This window comes from Dromaius novaehollandiae, chromosome 13 (assembly GCF_036370855.1).
Source record: "Dromaius novaehollandiae isolate bDroNov1 chromosome 13, bDroNov1.hap1, whole genome shotgun sequence".
NCBI lineage: Eukaryota > Metazoa > Chordata > Aves > Casuariiformes > Dromaiidae > Dromaius > Dromaius novaehollandiae.
In genome coordinates, this window is record NC_088110.1 from 2,744,119 (window position 1) to 2,764,766 (window position 20,648).

Below are 20,648 nucleotides of genomic sequence, written 5' to 3' on the forward strand. Positions count from 1 at the left end.
AGAAGCTGACCTGACAGGTGTAATTTAGTTTTGTTCTCTGTTTCTCTTTAACAGGCAACTGCTATGTCAGTGGACTGTCTGGGACAGCGCGCAGTACTTTCGGGGTGAGTGCGACAATTCCCATTAGAAATGTATGACAGCCATTTCCACAAGCCAAATCAGCAACCTTCAGGCTGACCTCAGTTGGAAAGCTGATGTATTGTTTCAGAAAGGTGCAGCTGAATTCTGTCTAAGGCTTAATGAAAAGGTTCCTGGGTCACATGTCCAATGGGATACAGAGTTTAAAAACAGCAGCGACAACAAAATGAAGTACTGCTGTGGCTTTCCTTGATGTGTGCTTTCCTGAATCCACTTGCAGGGGGGTGGAGCATCAGTTATTACTGTTTGGCTTCTGTCTGAAATGCAGATTAAAGCATTTCCATAATACAAAACTTACCTCAAACATTCCCATAGTGCATTTGGGCAGAGGAGCCAAGCTCTCTGAGCTGTTTCTCGGTTGGTTCAGTGCAGGACAGTACTCAACAAGAGCCAAACTGCTGCTGCTTTGGCCTTTTCAAGATTCTTTTCTACCTTTTGTTCTCCCATTTCCTTTTCCACAATTCATCTTTGTCACCTCCATCTGTGAGATATTAGCAGAGCTGATCTCGCAGTAATATACTCCTGTGCACATTAGTCTTTGCCTTATTTGCCTCTATACCTTAGGTAAATCTGCTGTAGAAGGACTTTCTGGGGGAGATAGGGTGTCCGTGGACACTGAGGGACTATGGTGGTTCTGTCGTTGCTGCTGAGGACGCACGTAGTCCTGCAGCCAGCAGCTCCAGCTGTGGAGGGGCCCCTTTGCATTGGCGGGGCACTGCAGTAGGTGCTGTAGACTTGAAGCTGCCTGAGCTCCCAGGAGTGCTTGGCATTATGTAGCTACCTCCAAGGCAAGTCTTTAAACTGCTCAGCTGGTGCCTGCCCAGCTGTCACCTTTCTGTGCTAATGGCAATTGCTGTCCCACTGCCAATGACACAATTACCACCCCAGTTAGGATGCTCATTTCAAATTCAGAGTCATGCAGGTGCAGCTGACATTTGGCTGTGCTCTGTGCCCCCCTCCCGCCCCAGCCTCTGTTTTAGAGGATATGGGTCCTTTGGTACAACTCAGAAGCCTGCTTGCTTTCGTGCAAAGCTCTGTCCCCCAGTTCCAGCTCCTTCAGCATGCTCAGCAGCCCTTTGGAATTTGCCTCCTTTCTTTTAATGCTGTGTAACAGCCTCAGAGGGCTTGTCATCTTCACACTTCAGCTTAGGAGCCCCAAGGACTTGGTCTGGAAAGGCAGCAAGGATGTTTCTTCCTGTTCCTTTTCTTGGGAAAACTCACAGAGCTTAGAGTTACTGTTTGCTTGCTATATAGCTGATGTACTTGATGCTTTTGTAGTTAATTATATATATGGTTCAATATGTTTTGGTGCTGGTCTCCTATTAAAGTTCAGCTGGCTCTCAGTTATCCTTGCACAGTTTATCTTGCCTGTAGATTAATCACACTGTGGAAGGAATAAAACCTTAACAAGCTTCATGGGGAGCTGGCCACATGCAGCAGGATGTATTCACTCAGGTTCAGCAGCATGCAGATATCTCTTTGCTGCATGTAGGGTTATCTCAGGTGAGTAATGGAACCAGATCAGTGCAGTGCTGTGTCCATGTTAATAAAGTTTGTCACAGCTGAGTGAGCTCTGTGCAGGTGTATTGTAGTGTCTGCAGAACCAAGCCCACTGAACAGGGTGGTGTGGAAACTCTCAGCCATGTAGAATCATTTTAGGTTTGTAGGGCTCATTAACTCCTGCTCGGAGCAACCTGTCCAGCCTGAAACTGGCTCCTGTGGAGTCACTGCATTGCACTTGCAGCCCTGAGCCACCTCAGCTCTGGTGCTGCACTAGGCCAGTGAAGCATTCGCTGGGTTCAGATATCTCTGCACCATTTCCCAACATGTCCTTTTATATCCTAGTTATCTAGGTTTTCCTGTGGTCTGGGTGACCCATTAGATTTGCAGAACCTGACTAATTCTTCCAGTGTCTTTTTTCTGTGTGTGTTTTTTGTTTATTGTTTTGTTTTTTTTAACATAGCCCTTTTTGAATAAATGGTTGAATGTAGCATATTCAGGAATAATATTTTCATCTGTCTTGTCAAATGCTTCTCCTTTGGTGCTCTAGGCAGAAGGCTGTAAGCTCCATGTGAGCTCGGAGTTAGGAAATCAGCCCTGCGTGACGCGGCCTCTTTGTGTCTGTGTGCCTTGCAGCCGCCGTTTCCTCTACATAGTTAACCTGGATGCACCAAATGAGGGTCATCGAAAGATCTCCCGCCAGAGCAAGTGGGACATCGGTGCAGTGCAATGGAATCCGCACGACAGCTACGCATACTACTTCGCAGCTTCAGTAAGTTCATGCATTTAAAAGCTGAAACTCTTCATCTTCCTCAGTCTTTCATGGGTGGACTTCTGCAGACTTGGAAGGCTGTGTGTAGCTGGCACAGGCACGCCTCTGCAAATTGTATTTCAAGATCAAGGCCTAATTTTGATTTACTGCCAGTGAGGTGAGGTGTTTTGCGTGATGCTTCTCAGTTACTGGTCAGTCAGTGTTGAATCTAGGTGTGGCTCGTTTGTGTTCTGTAAAACACCCTGCCAAATAAATCAGGCACCCAAATGATCCTTTGCTAGAAGGAAGGGCAGATGGGCTCCAAATATTTCTAGCCTCCATCCTGTTATGAGATTTGTTCACTTACTGAATTTCTTGCTCTGCATTGTTTTGTTTTCAGTTCCCTGCATTACTGGTAGGATGTGGTGCACCAGGCAGTCTGTAAATAGCACGAGTCGATACTGGCTCACCACTGGGACAATTTAGGTTTGCAGATGGACCACGGACCAAGTCAGTGAGGAGTTCTCATTCGGTGTGTGAAGTAAATAAGCTGGTCTGAAGAAACAGTAGTGCAAACGGTGTCTAAACAGGGCTGGTGTAGCGGTCACCTGAGACTTGAGTTCGGTTTTTAGCTCTGATCTTTACTTGCTCTGTAACTTGTTCACCCAGAATGCTGAGCTTCTGCTAGCAGCAGTCTTTGCAGCAGCACTGTGGTCGATGACTACAGGTGCTAGCTGGACATGTATGCTGTTCTCCTGGCGAGGTGTCTTTTCTGCCATGTTCCATCTGCTTTTATACCCTGAGAATCTTAGAGTAGCTGGGGATGGAGAGATTTCCTCTATTTTTTTGAGTGGACTCTAAGCTGAATGTGGTTTCCTGGGGTTTTTGTTCCTTTTTCTTCTTGAACTGGCTACAGCTGCTATTAAAGATGGTTTTAAGAGTGGGCTGGTGTTGTCAAGTAGGAGCCTTTATTTGTTTGCTCCCAGACCCTTCTGTCCTTCTCCTCCCAGCCCTGGTACATGACTGTCATCTTAAAGGTGCCTTCAGCAGCTCTCTGCTTCTGAGTGGGGAGTTAACAAAACTTGCAGAAATGTGTCCTTCATTGCCACTTCTGGATACAGTTTGTGAAAAGCAGAAGCAAATAAGGAAGTGTGCTGCGCTGGCTGCAAGCAGAGCAGGAAAGCTTCTCAAACACATGCTGAAAGCAATATGCAATGATAGTTAATATTGATTTGAGCAGGAACTTGTTTCAAAGCAGGGCAGTGCCAGTCTCACCCCTGTGAGCACTCGTCTCTTGCTGCCCTGAGTGGACACCGGAATCGGTCTTGTTCCAGAATGATGATATGGAGGTTCTGCCTGTGCATGTAAGCCTTCAAGAGCCATCCTTTCCTAAAACTAGCAGTAGCTGGCATCAAACCTTGCCAATCCTGTTTACAAATGAAGATGTTAAGATGCTCCGGTGATTCAGATGCAGTTGCTGACACGGATCAGGTGAGGAATCCCCAAGATGAGATCAGGCAGCTTTCCCAGTTTGGGTCAGAAATGCCTCCTTTCCAGCTGTCTCACAGGTGGCTGACGTGTTGCTGTTGCTGCAGAATATCCCTTTCCTGGAACTAGAATTTAGCCTGCCTCGCTTAGAAGGGGAAAGCAGACTTGCACCATGCGCTCAGGTCCGTGTGTCCCAGGTCAGGTCTGCAGGCAGTGTGGGTGTGTTAGGCAGTGCCTTATCTAAGGGCTGAAGTTGTACAGAAAGGCTAAATTAGCTTGGATTCAGTGCTGTGAAGATGCAGTCTGCTGCTTCTGAGCTCCAGCTGACTCTCATTCCCCAGAGAGTTTGCTGCTGAGCTGGTCATGTGGGGCCAGCTCAGGTATACCACACAAATCTTGTTGAGAGCCCCAAGGGTCCTATCCCTCTGCATCCCTGTGGGTGGAAAGGGGATGTAAAAGACTACCAGTCTGATTGCAAACAGCTTTACTCAGTTTGCAGCGCAGCTAATTGGAAGCGGTGCAGGCAGAGGGGAAGTCTGTCCTTGTGTTTGCATAAGGGCTTCTAATTTTTTGGCTTCTTTCCAGCAGAACGTCCTCTTGCTGTGCTTGGCTGTGATTGCTCTCTGGCTCAAGCACATTTCTGAGGACTTCTAAGTTGTTGTTTCAGAAATGCTATTGTTTTCCATTCTAGGTCCCTCATAGTCCTTTTGCGTGGTCACAAATGCTTGAACAAGAGAGTGATGAGACTGTTGGAAGTAAATGCTGATACTTATTATGAGAAAGACTTTAGAAAGTGGTCCTGATGGGAAGAGCTGTCACTCTCCCACGCCTGGTGCTAGAGGCAACAATTTGCACATGAGATGCCCCTCTAAGAGTCTGAGAAACTTCTGATGATCGTTATCTTCTATCATCAGCCTTGGAGTCTCAGACAAATCCTGTTGAGTAATTTCACTCTACCCCCTTAAATCCTTCTGTCAATGAGAAGCTTGCAAGGAGTTTTCCTTGCCCCAAGCTTTTGTGCAGCCCTGGTGTGAGCTGTTAGAGAAATGCCATATATTATTGCTGAGTTGGGAGGAGACCTTCCATTTCAGGGAAGGGTGGAGTTTTTTATCTTTCTGCAAGCTTAAATTCTTATGAAGTAGCTTTGTGGTTAAAAAAAAAACTGCAAAAAATGTAAAATTCTCTGTTCTCTATTACCTTTTCCCTCATCTGTGTGTTTACTTGGAAATGAGGGGCTAATGAAGGTCACATTTTGAAGTCATGTTATTTCTGTTTTGCCAAATCACTATGAATTCCCACAGTGCTTGGTGCTGCATATGCACCCAAAAATGCACTTTCTGCCCCATAAAGGTTACAGCTGGCCTGGACTACAGCAAGCTTTGAGGCAGAACATGAATTTAAAGTGCAGTAACTAGTTTCAAGTAACTTTGTGTGTGGCTGCATTTTGGGGAGGAGGGGTTATTCCTGGAATCAGTGAAGAAGCCCTAAATAATGTTGTTGTTGATTCATCTGGTTTGCTTCTGTGGTTTGCAGTTAGTGATAAGCTCTTAGGTTTTTTGGGGGGGCTGGCAAGAGTGGAAGTACCCTTGAGGAGGTGACCCTGACGCCATTAGACTGTTCCATGTTTGGCAATGGCCCTGATTAGCACAGAAGGAAATGGAGGGAGAGTTGAGAAGGACTGGTGGTGATCCATCATCCCCCTCACTGAAAACTCCAGTTGTGAATCTGAACAGACTGGCAGAATATTTTTGCAGAGAATTTGGCTGCCTGTTGCCTTCAGTCACAGCATGTTGTTACGAATAAAAGCTCTGAAAACATCATTTCACGCAGACATTTTTCAATGGGTTTTTTCCCCGTTCCTGTTTATCTGCAATTTTGAGTGGGTGTGATCAAAGTTCAGGCTTTTGAGATTCTTACAGCCTGTAGGTTCATCTTTGTTTTCTTTCCGCTTTGAGCGAGGACTTCGTTATTCACAGCGTGATTCAGTGGGTAACTGAGGTTGTTTAAAGAAAAGGGAACCTGGTCCTGACACACAAGGATTCCTGTCCTACCTTGTTTGCCTGCCACCATTTCCTTTCTTCCATTTAATTTCAGAGCAATCAGCGAGTTGACCTGTATAAGTGGAAAGAAGGTAACGGGGAAGTTTGCACATCACTGCAAGGGCACACACGTGTGATCAGGTGAGGAACAAGTGGTGCTGCAGACCCCTGGGAGGAAAATGGTGGGTTGCTTTCATAGAATGTGAATGCTGGTTCAGTTCTGGCCTTGCTCAGGCTCTGCTCTGAGAAATTCAGTCTATTTTTACTCACTTTTACTCTGGCTGGTGCTGTCTGCCCCTCTGTCCTGCCTTCCCATTTGGAGAAGATGTCTGATGTGAAGCAGCTCACCCTCTGATGGCTCCCACCAGTATATCAAGTTAGCCTTTGATGGCTTGGGTGTCATTGCCCTAGGCAGCTGTCCTCATACTGAACAGCAACTGTCATCTGGGAAACAGATAGCAGCGTGATTATTAAACTGCATCCCAGCCATGTTTCCCTGTGACAGCAGATTAATTAAAGTAGGTCATCCCAAAGACTAAGTTCATAGCGTGTTACGGTGGTGTGTGGGAGGTACTCCTGGTGAGCCCAACAGGAAGGCACGCCGGAGGGAAGGCTCTTGGCTCAGGCCAAGAATGCCTGATGACTGGGAACTCACTGCTATAGTGTCCCCTTCCCCATGGAGGAAAGCCCACAGACATGGTAGCTGTGAAGTTCAAGGCTAGGAGGATACTTCATCCTCTTACTCAGAGAAATGATTAAAAGCTTGCATTTTACTTAAAGGGGTTTCAGTGGATGTCATGGAGTTGGCATGAATTTATTAGAGAAATGTATTGGAGACTTGTGAGAAATTGATGCAAACTGTACTTTTCTCTGACCTAATACAACTTTGCATTTGCAGTGACTTGGACTGGGCAGTGTTTGAACCAGATCTGCTGGTCACCAGTTCTGTTGACACATACATCTACATTTGGGATATCAAGTAAGAATCTGTGCTTCTACACTGCAGGCAGATTAGTGGACTCCTTTCTTCAATTGGTAGCTTAAAGGGCAAAGCACCTGCTGATGGATGCTGCTTTTTCAGCTGTGCTTGCAGGAGCTTCAACTGCTGTCCTTAATCTCAAAGATGTTTTCCATTCCCGTGCTTTCAAGCCAGTTCAGAGTCAGTGCAGCGCAGGAAAGTGGTAAAGTTTTGCCAGTCATATACTCTTGACCGGAAGGAATACCAACTGGCTTCACTCCCCATCCACTTAAGATCTGTCCTTGGGAGCTCTTCCTGGATCCCAAAGGTGTTCAACATTTTTATTTTTTGGCTGAGTGAATGAGCAGGTTCATGGCCCTGCAGCCCTTTTCTTTTCCACTAAATTCAGTGATTGTTGCCAACTCTGTCAACAGTGGGAGGACTGGCACCAGTAATTAGGAACCTTTTTCTATTCGCTCATTCCACTGATTCCTAGTGCTTTGTATCATGTGATTAATTTCGAGGTAACAGATCTTTCCAAAATCAGCAATATTAAAACCCTGCATTTGACACCTGAGGAGCAAGGAGCTGGCACTGGAACTCCTGGGTTCTCTTGCTGTCTGTACAGCACCTCTTTATGACTCCAGGCAAGTCACTTTTTTCCTCTCTGCCTCACTTGCTCAGTTATAGTAGAAGGATAATTATATAACCCAACTGCACCAGGGTGCCCTGAGGCTTGTTTAGCTCATGTGAAGCACTTAGATCCTTGGTTAAATGGTGCTTGAGAATCACAATATATTATTGATGTGTAATTAAGAGACATAGAGAGACAGTAACTGCTGGTTGTCTTTTCCCATGGTGCTATCTTTAATACCAGGCAAACAAAGATTTGTCCAAAGGTTGTATCAGAAGGCTCTGCTTTAACTGTGTTGTGCCTGACTCATTTTGTGTCTGCGTATATCACTTGTCCAGAGATGCTTGCTCGTACAGTCTGACTAGCTCTTAGATCCTACTTGCCCTAGTGGGAACTCTGAGCTTCCTTGGGCAATGAGGTCCTAGGGCTGCTAGCCTCCAGCAGAGGAACCTCCTGGTGAAGCGGCAGCCCTAATGGCAGCCTAGGGAGGTAATGCTGCAGTAATGGTAGCTGGAAGCTCCCCGCTTAATTTTTCATACAAAATAACCGATTAAGCAGAAATTTTTAAGAGGGAGAGGTGCAGTCCTTTCCAGTAAATGTTCTGCTTTTCAGCAAACCTAAAAAGCCGAAGACCAAATTCCTTGTTTTCACTGACATTTTTCCTTAAATGGCAGGTGACTTTCTGAGGACCAGTGTCAAGAATTGAGTTATTGCCTTGATCCAAGTCCTGGCTGCTATGAGTTGTCATGGTGCCACACTGGCTTATACCACCACAGGATTTGGTCTGTAGAGTCTGCCCAGCTGGATTTATTTCCTACTAATTTTATTATTATATCCTGGACATGAAGTCTTTGCTCTGAAATCACTGTTCCATATGCCCCGAATCGGGGTCTGCAAAGGCTTGACAAATGCATCAGTGGCTTTTTCTGCTGAATTTTTCCACAGCTCTGTTTGTTCTGTTTAATCCTCCTGGGAAAGCCTGTTTTGTTGCTTCCTGCAGCAACACTCAGTGAACCCAGTTCTTCCTTTGCCTGCCTGGCAGCAACGTGCCACGCTGTGTGCATGCCTTCCTCCCTCGTGTCCCCTCCAACGCCGTCCAATGTCATATGCTTGCTGCTGTATGTAGTGGCAGGACAGAATGAGTGTTGTCCTCCAGCTGTTCCCCTCTCTGTTTTATTCCATTTAACTTCATGTATTTTAGCTTTAGATTTGCACTTTAAGTAAGCAGGAGGCATGTTTACTTCCAAGAGACAGCAACAGTCAGTCCTGAAGGAGCAAGGAGCTCACTGGAGAGGCTGGACCTGCAAGGCTGTGCACTGGGTACTCACATGAGTAATGTTGTGTTTCAGAGACACCAGGAAGCCTACGGTCTCGCTCTCTGCAGTTGGTAAGTATGATGCATGTGTGATAGAGGCCTATTTAATAGCCGCATTTAGTGTCATGTGCCACTGCTGGTCCTCCTTCCCTTCATGCTTTCTAGGCTGAACGTGGCAAGAGTACAGAAGTGCCACCATGTCTGATTGTCCCATGTAATAGCAGCCTGGGAGGCTCTGGTTCACAACAAGTTTTTGAGGAGCAGAATGCAGATGGGATGTGAATAAGGATGAAGAGGAGTGATTTTTTTTTTTTTTGTGCTGCTGATTTCCAGGGGTGGGTGAAGGTACATTAGAGGGATGAGGATATGTTAAAGAAAGAGGCAAGTTTAAGCAGAGGCAAATGAGCAAGGGGGAGCTTGGTCCAGTGACTGCCTGGCCTGTACATCTCCATGAGCCTGGTAGTGGAAAGGGCAGTGTCCCTTTGCTGTGTGCTGAAGGAGAACAGCTTGCCTGCCTGCCAACCAGTTGCAGTTCTAAGGCTCATGGTGTAGCAAGAGAAGGCAAAATGAATTCCTGGGGGTGGTTTAAAATGTGGAATAAGAAGAGTGGTAAAATGAAGGGGTCAGGGCCTTCAGTAAGCTGGCTGCTGGGTGGGTAAGCCTTTGCCCCACATTCTTGTCTCAGCTCTTACTGACCCTCCTGTAAGCCCTTGTTCAGGTTGCTTCTCACAGTCTCCTATGGCTTAGTGCCTTGCAGGGGGGCTGCCTTGGCTGTGTCTCCAGCCCTTGGAGGTCCCTGGGCATGGAGGGCAGTGGCAGTGCCTGGGCAGGCTGTCCTGAAATTGGGGGGCAGTCACATGGCACTCGTGCCATCTAGACATAAGCAGCTTCTGCCCTGCTTAACCACCCTTTGCACTGCTTGTCCTCTCTGTGTTGCCTGTTTGCAATTTCTCCATGGCCTTTTATGTTTGAATCAGCTGAGAAACTAAATCGCACTCAAGGCAGTGGTTTTGAATGCTGCTGGCTGCCTTACCCCTGCTTACTGAGGGATTGGGTACGTTAACAGGCTGCATCATGCTTCCCTGGAGCACCTTCAGTGTGCTGGAAGCTGCAGCGATGACACAAGGGTGCTTTCTTCGGGCTGTGCTTGCTCTGGAAGTGCATTTGTTATGGCTGTCAACAGTGTGACTGTTCGGATGTCTTTAATACCACCTAGACGGCAGGTGCTGTGTGTGGACAGTCCTGACCGGCTGTGTTAGAAAAGGGCAAAGTACAGATGACCAGAGCAAAACGTGCCCTTTTTCTGAGTTACTATTCCTGCTGTTAGAGGAATATATTCTGCTGCTTGCATCTCCTTAGGCTACACATTTGCAGCGGCTCCCTCTCAGCTGTTAAGCTGCTGGACCACAGTGATGCAAAAAACGCACTGAACCAGAGCGGTGTTCTGTTCTTGTGCCTGGGTTGAAGTTTCATGAGTCAGCTGAGCCAGCCCTACAGGAAGATTCCCTCCTCCCATGCCCGATTCTCTTTAGTGCTGGTCCAGACATCTGTGTACCCCTCCGTGAGCTGGATCAACTAAGTCAACCTGGCAGCCTGTTTGCTGTTTTTCTTTTTTTCCCTTGAACTAGTTCTTTGCAAAATCAGGAGGATGAAACAGCTCACTATGTAGCAGGAGGTAGGTAGTGAAGGCTGGGCATGGCAGCAGACTGTGGGATTCACATTCAGCTCTCTCATGGATCTCACCATTGGTGTCCCTTTCTGATAGCTTAACATCTTTTCAAAGTACTGACAGAATAAGAAAATAAGGATAAGTGAGCACGTGTATTTCTCTTGCAATAGCTGAACAGTCCACATCAACCTAAGCCTTCTTTTGTTTCTCATTAGAAACAACCAACTTCTGATTTTAGGCTATTCCTGAGTCCCTCATGATATCTCTTACCATCATCCAGTTTCTTTGCGATTCCATTGATATCATTGGCTTCTGTAGTGTTTTTTGGCAGTGAGTTTCCTAGAGGGCCTTTCTGATCCACCAAGAGCCACCCATTATGCACACCTCAGCTGGCCAGGCATGTGATCCAGCTGTACTGCAGCCTTCGGCCACGCCTGTATTTTAATAATAGACCCATAACACTGGTTCCCTGTATAACCTCAGATAGTATGGAAGGATTTGCAGGTACAAATGAATCCTAGAGCACCAGGAGTAGCTTGAATGGAAACAGAAGGGATTTGGGGTAGGGCATGTTTGATGAAACTGCAGTTTTTGTGTGGAGGAAACTGATCCATCTGAGTGAATGGAAATTAATGTTTTAATCAGGTACAAGCCATGGCTAGAAATTACAATGAACATCTCTAAGCGTGTATGTAACTGGAACACACTGGCTTTGCGGTCTTCAGGATAAAAACACTAAGCTGCGGAAGCAAGAGAGAGTCTTTTTTAAAGACAACAGCATGCTGCTCATCCACTCCCAGCCCATGAAACAAAGCCATTTTTCATGCTGACTCCTGGGATGTCTTTCCTCTGAGCTACCTTTTCTGTGCTAGAGAGAGCTCTGCTGACAGGTGAAGGGTCTGCTGTGCTACTTTTTGATTGCTTGGTTGACCTGCTCTGTTTGTGTTGCAGCTGGAGCTTCCCAGGTCAAATGGAACAAGAAAAATGCCAACTGTTTAGCAACGAGCCATGATGGGGATGTCCGAATATGGGACAAGAGGGTGAGTTGAGAGTCTCCTGAGCGGCCTGTGCATATTTCCACTTAATGAATACAGGCATCTCTGGTTACAGATAAATACCCAAGGACAAAAATGCACATCTTCATCTCCCATCTCTCTTATGGGTTCATTTAAAGTAGAGACGCTTGGGAGCCCAGGAAACTGAAGAGAGCATATAGCCTCCTTCCCCAGAAACTGTGCCCATTAACATTTTGGCTTTCATCTCTCAATACTTAACTGTCTTACTGAGTATAAAGTATGGTGCAGGGCTGTACTTGGTGACTGTGGAATTTGCCACTACCTTTCACAAGATCTTTCCTTCAACTGCTCTTGCTGAGCTATTAGCCTTTCCCCAGCAGGTGGGTGTTCTACCTCTTGCCCTTGTTAAAGCACGTCCTTTTACACCAGAGAACTAGACCAAATTTCAGGAGCCCTGTGGTGAAAAGGAAAACATCTTTCCTTGCAGAAACCCAGCACGGCAGTGGAGTACTTGGCAGCCCATCTCTCTAAAATCCACGGTCTGGACTGGCATCCTGACAATGAATATACGCTGGCCACCTCCAGCCAGGACAACTCTGTCAGGGTAAGTGTTGCTTCTGGGCCTCCGACTCGGAAGACGTCAGGACAGTGGTGCAGATCCCCGTCTACCGCTACTGAAATCTTTGGGGGTGCTTGCCATTGGCAATCTTTTTTTGTTTTGTTTTGTTTCTGCCAGTCTGTGTGTGTGTTGACCCAGGGATATGCTTACAGAGCAAGCAGAGGAGTCATTGGAGGATGGGTGGATGTATGCTTGCTATAGTTAACATAGCTGTGATGATTTGGGCAGTACTGAAGCTGAAAACAGCTACCTCTTCCTGTTGCTTGCCAGAAGGGAGCTGGCCATGCATGTCAGAAGAGTCTTCTCCTCAAAATCCAGTGATGCCAGCCTCAAGCTGATTCCAGCAACTTGGCAGGAGAAATACTCCAGCCCCTGAGGTTCCCAAATTTGTGTCAAGTTGGGTTATCAATAAGACTGCCTCCAGGTGTTACTATGCAGGGCCTTTTACCTCGGGGGAAATAGCATGCTTGGTATGCCAGCCAGACTGAGTTCATTCACATTTAGCTAAGCTCAGAGGTGAATGCAATTCATGTGTATTCTAGCAAAGCAAAAGGTTAGGTTCTTCATTACAGAATTAGCAGTAACAGCAGGGTGGGCCTGCCTCCAGTCTGGACTGGCACATTGGCTAGAAGCCGGCAGGGTACCTTGTAGCTTTGAAAGCCTAAGCAGGCTGCCTGTCTCCCCGCTCTAAATTACTCAAGCAAAGATCACTGTGACCGTGACCCCAAGTCGCTCATTGTCTAAGAGATGCTGCCAGATGCTGATAGCTTGATATTCATCCTTTGGGGCCATCTCTGCTGTTAATGAATGAGGTTACTAAAGATGATGTGAGCACCCTGGCATGTTTGTGACTCTGCTGTATCTGTGAGCCACATGGAAACTGCAGCCTGGAAGTATCGCCAGCTGACACCTGCCTTGGCTTGTCTTTTTGCTTTGTTGAAGTTCTGGGATTACCGTCAGCCTCGGAAATACCTCAATATCCTTCCCTGCCAGGTTCCAGTCTGGAAGGCAAGATACACGGTGAGTGAGAATCGCCCACTAGCCATGCTTGTGCTGTGAGAGTAAATGCACGATTGGACATTAAATAAGGAAGAACTGCTGAAGGGCTTCTCACTGCTTCTGGACATTACTAATTTGATTTTAAAAATCCCTCTTAGTGCTTAAAAGGCCTAGAAAAGCAAAGTCCCTGACGGGGCACTTGGGGGGGGAAAGAAGTACTAGCAGTGTGGGATCCCAGTCTTTGGCATAGTCCTCTTGTGGGGGAACACCCCCATGTGCAGGTGGCAGTTGCCTTGGACCACCCCTCTGTCCTCATTTTCAGTCTGGTTCTGTTTAATGCTGAGCTCCATTAGAGCCCTGGCTTTCTTGTCAGCACCAAAGGGAAAGAATTACAGAAGATGCTGAGAGCAGCATGGGATCGTAACTCCCCAGGGCTGAACAAAAGGGTCTTTCTCTCTTAAGCCTTTCAGCAATGGGCTGGTGACAGTGATGGTCCCCCAGCTCCGTCGGGAGAACAGTCTCCTTCTCTGGAACGTCTTTGACTTGAACACTCCTGTCCACACGTTTGTGGGCCACGATGACGTGGTGCTGGAGTTCCAGTGGAGGAAGCAGAAGGAAGGTGAGTTCAAGGCTGGATGTGCTCTCTCCCCTGTGCTGCTGCCATCAGCTTGCCATGGATGCGTAGGCTTGGTCCCTGACTGCAGTGCTCGTGCTATCGTCCTTTTACCCTTCCCTTTCCTTGAAGTAGCTCCTGTCTGCTTTCCTGGCCCCACAAAATTACAGCTCTTTTGTACTTGTTTGATAGCAGCGGCCGCAGAAACATTGCCCTGTTGTTTCCATGCTGGAAATTTTTTTTTTTATTTTGCTAAAAGCAAATCCACTGAATACTGAGTGGGTCAACAGTGACTCTAATTGTTTCCACTTTCTTCTGAGTCTACTTTTAAACAGATCTTTCAGAATGGATTGTACAAACTATTAGATGGGAACCCTCCCCCTGTTCAGAGCTGCCCACCTAACTGGTCAACCCCTCACATAAGTGCTTGGGTCAGCAGCCTCAGACATATCCTCCACCAAAGCACCAGTGAACCTGCCTTATCTGTGTGCTGGCAAAGGTGGGGAAGGGAGAGCGTGGGATACAGAGGCTGCTGTCAGAGTTCAGTCCTGGCTAAATTTTCCAGCATAGGCAGTTAAATATAGGAAATTCCATATTAGAGTCTGGATACCACAGAGCACAGATCCACACAGAGCACAGCTTTATTGCCAGAACCTCAGCTGCCATCAACAAAACAAGCACATCTGGCTTTGGTGTCACTTGCAGTACTGCTTTGCAGTGTCATGCGTTAAAGTGCACGGAGCTAATGGGAGAATCTAGATCAGCAGCGTTTTACCGTGTGCCCCACACAGCACCACCGAGGTGGCAGGACTCTGGCTCAAAGTCGAGCTGTGAGTTGATTTCATCTCTGCACTATGGAGCTGTCTGTGACTGGGGATTCCTGTATTAGCTCTTAGGGATGTTCAGTAATGTAATCTTCTCTTCCCCTGGAGCCTGCGCACTAACCAGTTATCAGTGGTGAAGGTGACAGAGCGCTGGACTGGGATTTAGGACAGCTGAGTTCTGGTCCAACTCTGCCACCAGCTGCTGAGGTAATTAGGTTAAGTCAGTTTTTTCTCTGTGCCTTGCCTTTTCTTTTTGCAAAAGAGGAGAACAGTACAGACCTGTGTTAGTATCTGGAGGCACAGGGTGAGACAGCTCGTGTGTGAATGTTCAAAGAGGCTTAAACCCTAATTGTGTTGTCTCAGGTAAGTTAATATATAAATACCCAGGGCTGGTAGTCATACTCTTCTCAATCATACGAGCATTCTGAGTCCGCTTGGATGTGGAGACCACCAAGATAGCTCAAATCTCCTTCCACGGAGTCTGCTGTGCTGTGCTGAATTAGACAGCCACTGTGTCTTAGCTGAGAGGTGCAGGAAGCAGCTGTGCAGTTGCAATTTCTTAAACTGCAGCAGCTGTTTGACAAGGGAAGCTTTAGCTGTATCGTATTGCCTAGACAAACAAGTCCATCTATCTTTGTATATTGATAGATAGTGTGTGGCTTGATCCATTTCATTACATTAGAACTTATCTTGGCAGCATCCAGATCTTTCAGAAGGAAAAGGAGGAAGGGTAGAACCAGCTGTTCTTAGCTTAGAAATATATTAAGGTGTTTGCCTCTTAAAACAGATATGAACTAAAACATATTTTGATTTTACAGTTGTTTTAAATGTAAATCCATTTCTCAGCTGTGTTTTTTCTTCTGTTCAAATAGGAGTTGTAGTAGATATTGTTGATTCCAGATTTGAAAATTGACATCGCATTCACTATTTTTTCCGTTGTGTTTTTCATCTGCAAACCATGCCCCATTTAGAGGTGAGGTAACTGTGGCATGGGGAGGGATAAAGGCTGATGCGTGTAAGTCAGTACAAAGCAGAGCAGGATTTGAGTTCTGCCTTCCAGTTTGGTGCCTTGTTCACTGGACCTCCCCGATGGCTTGCTGCAGTCTGTTTACACCAAATGCAGGGTTGAGATAATCTGTTTTCCTCTGGGTCCATAAGTTGTTTCTATCCTTTTTAGGTTCTAAAGACTACCAGCTGGTTACATGGTCCCGTGATCAGACTCTGCGGATGTGGCGGATTGACTCTCAGCTGCAGAGGGTATGTAAACACTTCTCTTGGACTGTAGACAGATATCTTACAGGCTGAATTTACCTCCCTTTCTTTGCACTCCTGGTCACTCCTGTATCCTAGAGCTGCAGAGACAGAGCAGCCAGGTTCCTCTTCAGCAACAGCCCAGCTCTGTGCTCGAGACCTCCCCGTGTCTGTGTCTCGAAAGCTTCTGCGGAAGTGTGCAAGTACACTGCTTTGTGGTGTAACAGTGAGTGTGCAAAGTCCTTTGGGAAAGGTGGAGAGCAATTACTGTCTGCGTGGCCTCTGAAAAGGCTGCCTCCATGGCTGAGGGACTCTGACTCTTTTCTTGGCATTCTAGGTATCAGTTAAATGTGGGGATTGTGCCCTCTGCTTCCCCCACCTTGTCTCTGTTGGCTCTTGGCCCTGGTGCAGGCAGCGTGAATCCTGTTGTTCTGCTGTCTGGCAGCAATTAAAAATTGGTAGTGTAATTACCAGAACAGCTATGCTGGGTCAGACCAAAGATTCATATAGCCAAGGTGGCCTGTATTGGCCCATCTGTCTCATCTTCAGCTGTGGATATCTTGGAACGGTATAAGAATGTGGTAAATGTGTAGTGACACTTCTCTCAAATACCCTCCCAGCCTCCAGTAGTTTGCAGCTTAGAGGTTTCCTGAGCTTTCTATCTTTGTATTTGATAGGTGGACTTCTCTCCCATAGACTCGTCCCATCTCTCCTTCAACCTATGTAAATTTTTTATTATCTTAAACATCCCGTGACAAGGAGTTTCACAGCTTGTCTGCATGTTGTGTGGAACAAACAGCTCCTTCCGTTTGGTGGGTTTTGTTTTGTTTTGTTTCTACCTGTTAGTTTCATTTGATACATCCTAGTTCATATATTGGCAGAAGAAAAAAGCAGCCAATCCTGTACCATCCTGTCTGTGCTACTCTTCTGTAGACCTCCATCATATCCCTCAGTTTCCTCCTTGTCAAAGTCAAAAGGTCTTAACTTCATCCCTTGTACAAGAACTTTGATTCTCCATGTTGCTTTTCTTGACCTTTTTCCAATTCTACTATATCCATTTTGGGATGGGAATCAGAACTTTGTTCTTTGTTTCTTCCTAAAAAATTCCTAATACTCATTTTTCTTTTTATACTGTTGGGCATAATTCAATGAAAACATCAGCTTAGTTTGACCTTTATATCTTCTCAGTCAGAATTTGCCATTTTTTCCCTGTATACATTGCATTATATTTATCTGTACTGAAATTCTCCTTCCATTTTCAGTACAGTTACTCTTGTAAGGTCCTTCTGGATTGTTTGCAGTCAGCCACTCTTGTCATTACCCTGAATAACTTGGTGCATCAGCAAACTTGGTCACATCACTATTCACCTCCTATTCCAGGTTTTTAATGAATATATTGAGAAGCATGTGTCCCAGCACAGATCCTGCAGGAGTCCTGCAGGTCTGTAACCTACCTCCCCTGTGAAAAGTAACTCTTTACTCCTATCTGATATATTTGTACCAATTAACTTTCCTATCTTTAAACCAATTGTTTATCTGTGTCAGAGCCTTAACTTTTCCTCTGCCCTGCCTCTCCACCCCAGTTTTTGTCCTTTGTCTTTGTTGTGATCAAGCTACACACATAATGGTACAATGCCTGTGACCAAGGCTGTACTTTGCTATGTCACAGTCTTATTCTTCCTTCACCCTAAGCTTATTCTCCTCATCCTCTCTGTTTTCTTGTGCTAAACTTAAAACACAAGTTTTCATGATCTCTCTCTTTTTGATACACTATCTAGAGTGTTGGGCTGTTACTATGTATCCAGGCCTCTAGATCTTATTGGACTGTAAATATAAAAAGTAAAAAGCATGCCACTATCGTATCTGATTTAAAAAAAAATGAAACAAGTTTTGATGCAGACTAATTCAAGTAATTACTGAAGGCAAATCAGCTTTAGTTTAGATTAAGGTAAAACCTCTGCTGCCCTGACTGGTCTTGTCAATTGAGGGGCTTTGTAAGTGAGCAGGAGAATTTGCAGGCTGTCTGAGGTGACAGAGATCAGGATGTTGGAAAATGGAAAATAACCTGTCTTTGTTACGGAAACTGTGCCAAGGTCTTAAAGCCATGACTGTTGCACGGAGAGACCTACCTTTCAAATCCAGCTCCCTAGAGAAGCAAGTTGTTTGGTGATGGCTCTTCTTGCAGTTTGCTTTCTTGTTGTGCAGCATGTGTCTGTGCTTGTTCTTTTCAGCTGTGTGCTAATGATATCCTGGATGGTGTTGATGAGCTCATCGATGGGATTTCTCTTCTGCCAGAGCCAGACAAGACCCTTCACCCCCAGGACTCAGAGCCCCAGCATAACTCTGGGCACGGGGATGAGGAAGGTAGGCAAGCGATGGCTCGTGGAGCTTCACCCACCAGCGCTTTCAGTGTTGGGAACAAGATGCATCTTGGCAAAGAGAATAACACTTTAAGCAAAATACAAACTGGTGCTGTTTCAGGGGTTAATGGATACCTTGTCTGGGAAGAGGGAGAAGTCAAGGAGCTTCTTAAGGTGATCCTACCAAAAAGGTTGTTTTTTGGTAACAAGATGATGATAATCATTCTAGCTGTAGAACAAATCTTTTTTCCTGTCACTAGTAGCTTTTAATTTCATTGTCTTTGGGTCATAGTTGTTTCTTGCTGCTGAAAAAATGTAGATAACCAGAAAATTAATTCTGCCTCTTAAGAATTTAGTTCAATTTAAGCTGGGAAGCCCCAAGGAGGAAGAGAGTGTAGAGGTAAGGCACTGTGACACGCACTGGTTATGTCACACCTGGTATTTAAACATTCCTGTTGCAATCACTGCATGAACTGATTGAAGAAGGACATCATCTCCCATCTACCAGAAGCAGTTTGGAGAGTTGTCCCACATTTTTTGTTCATTTGTTGGTAAGGTAAGCGATTGGAGGCTTGCAGAGCAGAGAGGGAAGGATGGTGTCTCTAGCCTGTGAGTACTAGACAGTTGGATGGGAATGGGTAGAAGGCTTTAACAGTAAGCATTGGTTTGGCTTTAGGGAAGAGAAGGGGCAAACACTGAAGGGATGTGAAGGAGGGTTTGTGTAGTTAAAGCTCTGGCCAGGAAAAGCATTCAGGACAATGACATCTGAAGAGTGCAAGTAGGAAAAATGGGACTTGCTCAAGGCCAGAGTAGAAGAGATTGTAGCAGCTGAGACCCAAGGTAATGATGTGCATGTGAAAAAGCTCTCTGAAGAGTTTTCTGTATCTGATGCTGAGGAAAGGTGAGAAGAACTGGGTGCTCCAGTGCGTTTGTGTCAGCCTTAGCTTAAATTCACCGTTCCCTTCTGTGTTGTGATAGGGTGCTACAGTAAACTCCCATGTGGTAGGCTTACAGGAAGGCGGTGTGGCTCTCCCTTTGAAGAGGGGTTTGCCACAAAAACGGATCAAGTGGGAGCAAGTGGTCTAATAGCTGTCCTCTGAATAGAAGGAGCCAGCTTCAAGGTGCCTTTGGGAAGGCAGCTCTTCTTAACTGGAAGTTTCCTGCCCAGCAAATCCCAGTGGAGTTCTTCTCTGCAGCCTATGTGGCAGCAGTACAAGTCTCTTCTTAAAAGTTGTCAGCGTCTCTACACATGAGGGTTTCGCAGCATGGTAGCAAGAGCCCTGGTTACCTGTGCTCACCATGGACAGCACTGCATGGAAGCACAGCATCTTGTGCTCTACTGGAACCGCAAGTGTTCTCATTGCAGCTGCCTTTTTCCATGGGACAGAGTTAACTCTTTCACTCTCCCCGATGAGGTCACGCTCATATGTCATGTGTGGGTTTGGTTTGGTTCTGTCTGGTAAGGTTTCCTTTGCAGCCAAAGGGAATGAAAATTACTTTTCTGTAGCAAAGTAGATTTTGCTGCAAATACTCTGACTGCAGGATCAATGCACAAGCAAGTCCCTAGGTAGGAATTTGAGTCCTTTCTAGCCTAAAAGCTGTTGTGGGCTGCTGGTGTACACTTAAACACTGCTGTTCACCCTGGAGGTGGCTTCATTTCAGCAGCAAAGTCTCCATGTTATATTAGTAAAGCACTTTGGGGGATCTTTGTAGAGAGCAGGGCTCTGCAGATAAGTCAGAAAGCCCACCAGCTGTGTTTTCAGTATAAAACTCTTCCCCACAGGCTGTTGTCTATAAAGGATCCTGAGGAATCTAGGCAAGTGTGTAAGCTTTTGAGGATTAAAACTAATTGGAAGGGAATGGGGGAAGAAGAGGGAGGGAGGGCGGGCACCTCCCATACTGGCAACCTCAGAGATGGCATTTCAGTGGGTTATATTGTGCCTTAAGCTAGAAATAATCATTATCTTCTCTGAGAGCCACTGATCTTCTTTTAATCCTTTTATTCAGCTCCCTATTGTGAAGTATATCTAAGCAATATAATAAAATCACAAATAGGAATGAGGGGCTAAGCATCCTACCTAGTCAAATCAGCAGCCAGCTGGGCAGCAGTAAAGCCAGATATGTTTGTCCCAGCAGCAAAGTCAGTAACTTTCAGGTAAACTCTAGTAAAAGGACAATTTCTTGTACTTTTTTTTCCCCCGGAAATAGTCTGTAAAATATCAAGGGAGAGCATGACAGCTGAATAAATGGGACTTTCCTTGTGTCTTTGGAGCTATCATCAAAGGCTGCTTTTGGCCTTCTTAGGAAGGGATGCCACAGCAAAAGCCCCTTCAGGAGGAAGTGTCCCTGCCCTAATGGGGATATATAGCAAGAGTCGAGGCAAGCTGGGCACGATAACAGGCAGACCAATTCTTCTGAAACTCAGTAAAGTTTACTCTCTTAACCGTAATTCCTTGTGTCCTGCAGCGCTTGCC

At 45.9% G+C, this 20,648-nt stretch overlaps 1 protein-coding gene across 4 annotated transcripts in view; it reads left to right on the top strand.

Moving 5' to 3' along the window:
* The window catches only part of WDR59 (WD repeat domain 59), a 52,612-nt gene that overhangs the window by 4,733 nt on the left and 27,231 nt on the right, over positions 1-20,648 (top strand). For all 4 annotated transcript variants that reach the window (XM_064519405.1, XM_064519406.1, XM_064519408.1 and 1 more), the window contains exons 2-12: positions 55-104; positions 2,275-2,410; positions 5,972-6,057; positions 6,815-6,895; positions 8,858-8,895; positions 11,444-11,532; positions 11,996-12,112; positions 13,070-13,147; positions 13,589-13,745; positions 15,741-15,820; positions 18,046-18,178. In XM_064519405.1, the coding sequence (XP_064375475.1) occupies positions 55-104; positions 2,275-2,410; positions 5,972-6,057; positions 6,815-6,895; positions 8,858-8,895; positions 11,444-11,532; positions 11,996-12,112; positions 13,070-13,147; positions 13,589-13,745; positions 15,741-15,820; positions 18,046-18,178 (1,045 nt within the window). The remainder of the gene's footprint in view (positions 1-54; positions 105-2,274; positions 2,411-5,971; positions 6,058-6,814; positions 6,896-8,857; positions 8,896-11,443; positions 11,533-11,995; positions 12,113-13,069; positions 13,148-13,588; positions 13,746-15,740; positions 15,821-18,045; positions 18,179-20,648) is intronic.